Source organism: Medicago sativa, chromosome 7 (genome assembly GCF_051527215.1).
Source record: "Medicago sativa cultivar Bolivia chromosome 7, Bolivia_mono, whole genome shotgun sequence".
NCBI classification, from domain to species: domain Eukaryota; kingdom Viridiplantae; phylum Streptophyta; class Magnoliopsida; order Fabales; family Fabaceae; genus Medicago; species Medicago sativa.
The window spans coordinates 52,015,019-52,023,023 of NC_140755.1; the positions used below are offsets into that span (position 1 = coordinate 52,015,019).

Here is an 8,005-nt window from a genome sequence, read left to right on the forward strand (position 1 = left end):
TTTAACTTTGTTTTGAAGTAACTTTTAGACCGTAAAAAACCTTGGCCAAACGGTATCTAAGTTCAGCTGGGAACACTGTTACACTTTCTTCTTCATAAGAGCTCATTTTCTTCCTCTTTTCATGGTTCTGAGACCATGCATGACTTGAGTTGACTAATTTTTATGGCTTGAGGGGTTCATTTTTCGACACTGTTTTAGTTTTTGCTTCATCATAGGTAGTTTTCTTCCTTTTTTCACGATTCTGAATTTTAAGGGTTTTATTTTTTGTTTTATTTTTCTCAAATGTTAGTGGATTATGTACCATAAATTGTTATGATGCATGGCTGTAGAACAATCTTCCTTTGTTATGTGGAGTAAAGTAGAGGTCATAATGATTGCATTTTAGCTCATGGTAAGGTTTTGACACAATTGTTATTTTAGCTTTTGGTACTGTAGTTATAAAAAAATTGATGCATGTGGGTTATTTTAGTTTTGTGAGTAATCCTAAAGTTGTAACAGTTTTCATATTTAGTTTATTCTTTCCTATATCATTGAGCCGTATGAAAGTTGATTGGTGTAAATTTGTTTTGGTCACAACATTGAGGTCCAGAAAGTTGATGATACAGAAATTGGTGCATTTGAGATCAGGTTGATTTGATGATACAAAAATTGATCACATAGAAATCTGTTAGCTTCTTTTGATATCGGAATGAACAAAGTGAATAAAATTAAATGATGTATTATTGTATTTCCATATAGGACTTTCAATGTCAAGGGATTATGACTACATTAAGGATGTCAAAAATGATTTGGAAATTTGGAAAATAGGATTTGGAGTGTTGGATTCTTGGATTGTGACTGGTAGTAATGAGAATCAACATATGAAGCTCATTATTTGTGATGCAAAGGTTAGATGAGTTAGTTAAGATTTGTTGTAATTTTCTTTATGATTTATCAATGTTACTTATTAGTGTACATTTTGATTTATTTATATCTTTTGGTTTCTTTCTCGGATTTAGGGTGATCGAGTTCATGTAATAACTCGATATAGAGAATTGGAGCACTGGAAGGCTTTGATCTAGAAAAACAAGACTTATACTTTGTATAATTGTCATGTGTTTGATAATGACATTGCATTTAATTCCTTTAAGGTTGTTTTTGGTTCTGGTACAAAGGTACAAAAGTATGACAAGTTAACTAACGTTCTTACTCATGAATTTTGCTTTAAGTCGTTTAAGGAACTTCAAGATGGAAAATTCAAAACTGACATTTTATATGGTATAGTTATGTGCTTTAATTTATTTTTGTGTTTTCTCCAATTATAATGTTCTTATAGATGTAATTTTTTTTTTAAGAAATCATCGGGTTTCTTTGTGAGATTGTCAAGACAACGCCAATTGGGACTGGAAAGAAACCGTGTACGAACATTGTATTGAAAGATAAAAGGTATTATTTTCTAATTTGTCAACATCAGATGATAGGATTTTGTATCAGTTGGATAATGACCTGAAATATGTATTTCCTTATGCAGTGGGAATATGGTTGATGTAACAATATGGAAAAAAATACTTCGTAGCTTTATCATTTACCATATATTTACCTTGAGTTCTTTGCTTTCATTTTGTAGTTAATGACAACCCAAATATATGTAACAATTGGTCAAGTTCGAGGCTGCTCATCAACCTACATCATCTAATTGTTGAAAAGTTTAAGACTTAGTAAGTTTGCATTATGATTTCACAATATAGTGCTAGAGTAACTTATTATTTCACAATCTGATTTGATTGTTTATTGACCGTGTTTCTTGAATTGTTGTCGTGAGCTTAACACTTCTCAAGCTCAGAGTCAAAGCTTCAGTCAGAATTTAAGTCAGAGTTCGGCTTCTTCTCAACGTACTTCATACACCAATTTTTTTCAATCTGTCTCAAGTTAGGCCAATTGCTGAATTTATAAACTTAGTCAAGGTCTGCTTTTTTTTATGCACAAACATGCTTTGAGTTTTTTCACGCACAAATTAAAAATACATATTGCATTATTCTTTATTTCATGTGCATAATTTGGGTTAGGATACATACTGCATCACTATTTGAAAAACAACTAAATTCAATCCTAACCAGTTTGGATGGTATTATGAGAGTTCCACCAAATGTTCGAAGACATCAATGTCAAATGGTGCTAGCTATAAATGCACATGCGGGAGTGATGCTTATTTTCCATTTGTTTCAACAATGTTAATTGGCCAACGCGGTACATATAATCCACATGCATGCATTTATCTAGACTTTATAGGAAGATAAATTAGAAGTCATGGTACATTTTCTTTAGATTAAAATCAGTTATGCTACCTTCATTTTATAAATTATATGTAACTATATTCGCATACATCTTATCCATGTTAATATGCATTAGACTAATATTGCAGTTATTTCCCTGTGTAGGATTTCCCAAACGAGGTGTCAAGAACAATTCTGAAAGAAAAGCGCAAAACAATCACTCTCATTGATGACCAGACACAGAGAAAGTATAAGTGTCACCTCATTACCGCCGAAAGAGTAAACTATGAAAAATACTTGGGTGGGCAGTGGTTCAATTTCTGCAGAGAACGTGTGATGGAAGAAGGTGGTAAGCTCATCTTTGATCTCGAAAAGTCACGGAAGAACTTGCACGTTCGAGTTGTTCCAAAATAGATCTTTGCTGCTGAACTATTTCAACTTCTACTATTTTTGCGTATCGCTTTGGACTGAAATCGTAAACTATCTTGACTTTGGGATGTCATTTGTTCATTTCATTTTTTCTGATGTAAATATTGGTAAAAATTCCTTTTTGGTTAGTCTATGACACTTGCAGTCTCTTTTATAAACCTAACTATTATGTAACGTTGATATGCACAATGTTGGTTCCTTCATTGGTTGCAATTAGTATCATGTTAATTATAATGTTGTTTTCCTAATCTCTTGAACAAAATAGAACATGCAATTTTCCTACAGCAAATTTTTATAATGCTTTGGTAAATGTTTTAGAAATGTACATATAGCTGAGATTTGTGCAATATGCTTGCTTGATTTTCACATTTATGAACGGCATCAATTTCTTACAAAAATGCAGCTATTTCCCTTAATTTACTTATTTCTCCTTTATAACAAAGTTTTTTAACAATACAGTAAAAGTGATTTATTTAGAATATCCGAGTTTGTGCAATATTCATTAATTTGCTCATTTTTCCTTTGGAACAATTTTTTTACAAGATATGTTATTCAACCCGTGCGAAGCACAAGTTTGTAACTAGTTATTGCATGAAAACCTATATTCGCCCTTGTGTAAGAATTTGTCACCAGTCCCTGTAAGCATAGAGACAATGCATTGTTATATGCAGCTCCTTAAACAATGTAGTTCAATATTTCTACGTATTTCTTCATATTATTATTTTTATAAATTAAAACATTTTAATAATTAAAACAACTTTTAGTAATTAAACATTACTGACAGAAATCTTCGTCAGAAATAGAGGTATGCATAAACATTATTGGCAGATTGGATAGATACACCGGTAACACTGGGACGAATCTGATAGAAACATTACTGACATATAAATTTGTTAGTAATGTTAAAAGTGGAAATCTGATGGTGCATTAGCAACGGATTATTCCACCAGTAATGTGTTTGTCATTCAAAACCGTCCAAAAAACGCATTAAAACTCCACTAACCGGCCAAACCATTGGTGAAATGCACCGTCCAAATGAAACTGAGAGATTCCGGATTATATGCTCCGAAAAGGACAAAAACATTCTGGATTATATAATCCGAACAGCACCCGAAAGCCTATTTTGGAGGATTTTTTAGAGAGATTTCATGGAAAATAAGTAATAAATGCATAAAAGAGAAGGTGTTTCAAGAGGTTTTCTCTGAGTTAGATCCTGCTGCCTTGCCAACTGACATATTCATCTGGAAGGCAGCAAGATCTAACTTATAGAAACCTCTTGATATTCAAATATAGAGCAACATCTTTGTATCTATATATTTTTGTCAACATGCGGGGGATCTTCATCACGCGGACAAAAATTTGCATGGTTTTCTTTGGTGTGTTTGTGTGTTTTGCTGGTATTGAAGCTGAAAACCGGAGAGCACTTATTTATAGAGGTCCTTGGATGTTGTGGACCACATAAACTCTTTGTGCAATGTGGTCCATACAAAAGAATTCTATGATGAAGTATTCCGGATTTAGTAATCCGGAATACACTTACTCCCTATGTGAATCCAGATTTCATAATCCGAAATGCATATTTTTGGTTATTTTATCGATTAAATGAACATCTTTGACGTAAATTAAAATATAATGAAAGTTTAAATAATATATATATATATATATATATATATATATATATATATATATATTATTCAAAACATAATGCAACAACTTAATTCAACAACACATAACTAACACACAATTAAAACAACATAAAACACGTGATTAATTAAACATGGCACATTATCATGGATCGCCTAAACTAATTTCTTCATCTGGTCCCTCCAGCAGAGATCTGATCTCTTTGTAGTTCCTGGGCCGGTTCAAACTTTTCAGAATTTGTTCAGTAGATCTAACCAACAAAGCATCCAACTCGATCGGTCCTCTAGTGCTATGCTGACCAAAGACAGAGAACATGGTTCTCATGTCATCGTCGTTTGTGAGTTTCATTTGGCTAAACCGAAGAGATGAAACAGAGTCGGACAATGGACATCGATATTCAACACCGACCACCCTCCTCGTGTCTCTGTGGTTGAGTTGACAGTTGATTTGATCCAGCAAATCCTTCAGCCCGGAGAGGGTGGCATCGTTCCAAATCCTAAACAGATGGGGTTGTTTTCCTCCGGTGTAGTAGACTGCCGCTAGCTTGGTGTTCGGATCAAAGCCAGGGAATTCCATGATTCTTTATTCAGGAGTAGTTTGTAACGCCCTATTTTATTATTTAATTATTTTCTTGAGATAGATTCAAATTATATGATTTATTTAAATTATGTGATATGTAGGTATTTTATTGAGTGGCTTTATTTTATTATTTATTAGAATATATTTAGTGCAAGAATATATTTAGAGGAGAAATATAATTATTAGAATAAGTAGATTCGGGGGCTGAAATAGAAAGAAGAGAGTTATTGGGCCTAATCAGATTTAAGAAGAGTAATTAGTAATATAAATAGAGGAGAGATTAGGTTGAAAGATTAATATATGCAAAAACAAGGATTTGAAGAAAACAAGGTTTAGAGAGAAGAGAAGAGAGGAGAAGAGAAGAGAAGAGAAGAGAAGAGTCATAGAAGGAGTAGTCTGTAGACCTTGCTGCTAATCAATTTAAGGTAAGGGTGGGACTAACCTTCTTTAATCTTAAGTATATGGTTCTGAAATAGGGTTTAACATGTTTGTTGTTGTTTTATTTTGATGATTAGAGAAGTTAGGGTTTGAAAAGAAGATAGGATTTTGAATTGTAATTTAATTGATGAATTATGCTCAGTTGATGATTTATGTTATGTTGTTGTTGATTTGTGGTTGGATTCATGATTATGAGTTGTGGTTGTTGATGATTGTTGTTGTTAATGTCATATTATGAATTGTGTATGAATTATGTTGAGTTGTTGTTGTTGATTGTGATGATTTTGAATGAATGTGAAGTTTGAATAATATAAGTTGATTTTTCTGATTATTTTCATCTCTGCCCCGAATTTTGATATGAAAAATGGTATTGATCGGTGCGGAATTGGCCTTAGGTGTAAACACGAAAGTTGTAGGTATGGATGTTAGCTTTCTAACGACATTGGTCTGACATCAAAACAATTTATAGAACTTGAGTTATGGTCAAATTACTGCACATAGGTCACAATGAATTTTTATGAATTTTAGCACATCTTTTCCCGAATTTTGATATGAAAACTGGTATTGATCGGTGCGGAATTGGTCTTAGGTGTAAACACGAAAGTTGTAGGTATGGATGTTAGCTTTCTAATGTCGTTGGTCTGACATCAAAAAGATTTATAGAACTTGAGTTATGTTCAAATTACTGCACGTAGATCACAGCGAAATTGCACAGTGACAACATTCTCTGTTTCATGTTTTTGCGTTATGTTCATATGTTTCTGTTTTGAATTGGTCTTTGGTATAAACATGAAAGTTGTTGATAATTGCGATATCTTTCCAGTAGTCTTGGTTTGACATGAAAATATGTTATGTATAATTTATTATGTTTTTACAAAGATGCATGATGAATTTATTGTGGATGTCGTAGTTGATCTATTGTCGTTGTTGTCAAGTTATCAATAAATTAAGGAGTTGAATTAAGAAGTATTATGATGCAGTAACATAGTTAAATAAGTGTTATTTATGTTGTTAAATTCTGCTGATGAATTATATGCTTATTATTATTGAATGTGAAATATCACCCCTTCTGCTTGGAAATTGTTGCCTTACATGGGTAACTTGCAAGTGACCAAGAATAGTTGCAGTCTTGAGTAGTGTCCGCCGTGTCGTCTTAGGTTGCTCTGATACGTAACGGGATGGGGATATTGCTTGTCTACATGTGTTACGTATTTGTCATGAACGATGTTATTTTATCATGAACTATGTTATTGGTCAAGAACTATGTTTGATTATGAATTATGTTGAAGAACCTTTGATTTGAATTTTAATAAGTTGAATGATGTTGAGGCCATAGTGCCATTATGATGAATTAATTAAGATGTTTTATTTTCCGCTGCAAAGTAATTGAAATATTGACAGGTGCTGTTTGAATAAATAGTGACCTTTATCCTATTTTAAATCTGTGTAAGAAGTGTGACATCCTGTTTTAAAGTTGAAAACTCTGATTATTCATATTGTTTATGTGTTGGGAAAACGGGGTGTTACATAGTTTACTTGTAATCAAAACAAGGACTCCTATTTATAGAGTTATCTGGGCGTTGCGGACCTGTTTACCCTGGATTTTGGTAAACTACTGAACTGATTTAAGACAAGGGCGAGTGAGATCAACTAGCAAATCTTAAGACCTTTTGTACTTGTAATCAAAACAAGGACCCCTATTTATAGAGTTATCTGGGCGTTGTGGACCTGTTTACCTTGGATTTTGGTAAACTACTGAATTGATTTAAGACAAGGGCGAGTGAGATCAACCGGCGAATCTTAAGACCTTTTGTGCTTGATTATTTTCTTAAAAATGGTGACCGTTGTAGCGAACTATGAATATAACCATCGAAATCCAGACACATGGTAAGACCTGTCGAGATTATCTTCAAGGGAACGATGCTAAGGCTTAAAAGTAAAGATTAAAAAGAAAAAAGGAGTCTAAAAGACTAAAACGACGAACTAGAGTTGCATTAAAATGAAAGTAAAGTGGTGCATAGATTCATACATTTTCAACTTGTTTACTCGTTTCTCCTGAAACGCGGATAGTTTGAGTGTGTAAGTTTTGTGTGTATGCGAATTGTGACCTGTTTTCCATAGAGGAAAATGCTACTTATACTAAGTAACTGCCTATAGACACGTTCGAGATGTAACTGTTAAAAACTTCTATAGACACATTTGAATTTCAAATAACTCCCCTTCGACGAGAAACCACTTTTAGCTCATCTTTCGACGAAAATCTTCCTTCAACATCTTCTTCGCTCCGTCGAAACATCCTCTCGATCAACACATCTTCTGGACTTTATTTCAACTGTCGAACTTGAGAATCGAACTTGACTCATTCTCTTTAAAATCTGGGTCAAACTTCATTGACTGCATTTATTATAGCCTATTGAAAATACAGGCTAACAAATTGCCCCCCAAAAAATGTCTTTTTCATTGATATCTTCAGATAGAAGAAAGAGTACATTTTTTGAACTTCACTAAGTGTATCCCTTCGGTTGAAAGGCAGTGAAAACCACCCTTTTAGTGATGTCATCACTCTCCACTTAATGGACCACGTTCCATATCTTGAAACTACAATTTTCTTTATTTTAATAACTGTCAACGTCGTTGACACCTGTTAAATATCAAGGCCTATA

General features: G+C 33.2%; 2 protein-coding genes across 2 annotated transcripts; one reads left to right on the plus strand and one right to left on the minus strand.

Moving 5' to 3' along the window:
• The first annotated feature begins 746 nt into the window (after positions 1 to 746).
• Positions 747 to 2,666, plus strand: LOC146906617 (uncharacterized). The gene is made up of 3 exons (XM_085728901.1): positions 747 to 833; positions 1,131 to 1,154; positions 2,418 to 2,666. The coding sequence occupies exons 1-3, from the start codon at positions 747 to 749 to the stop codon at positions 2,664 to 2,666; spliced, it is 360 nt and encodes a 119-aa protein (XP_085585027.1).
• A 1,803-nt stretch (positions 2,667 to 4,469) lies between these two features.
• On the minus strand, positions 4,470 to 4,901 carry LOC146906618 (uncharacterized). The gene has a single exon (XM_085728902.1). It carries the CDS (start codon positions 4,899 to 4,901, stop codon positions 4,470 to 4,472), a length of 432 nt encoding a protein of 143 aa, XP_085585028.1.
• Between the last annotated feature and the right edge of the window lie 3,104 nt (positions 4,902 to 8,005).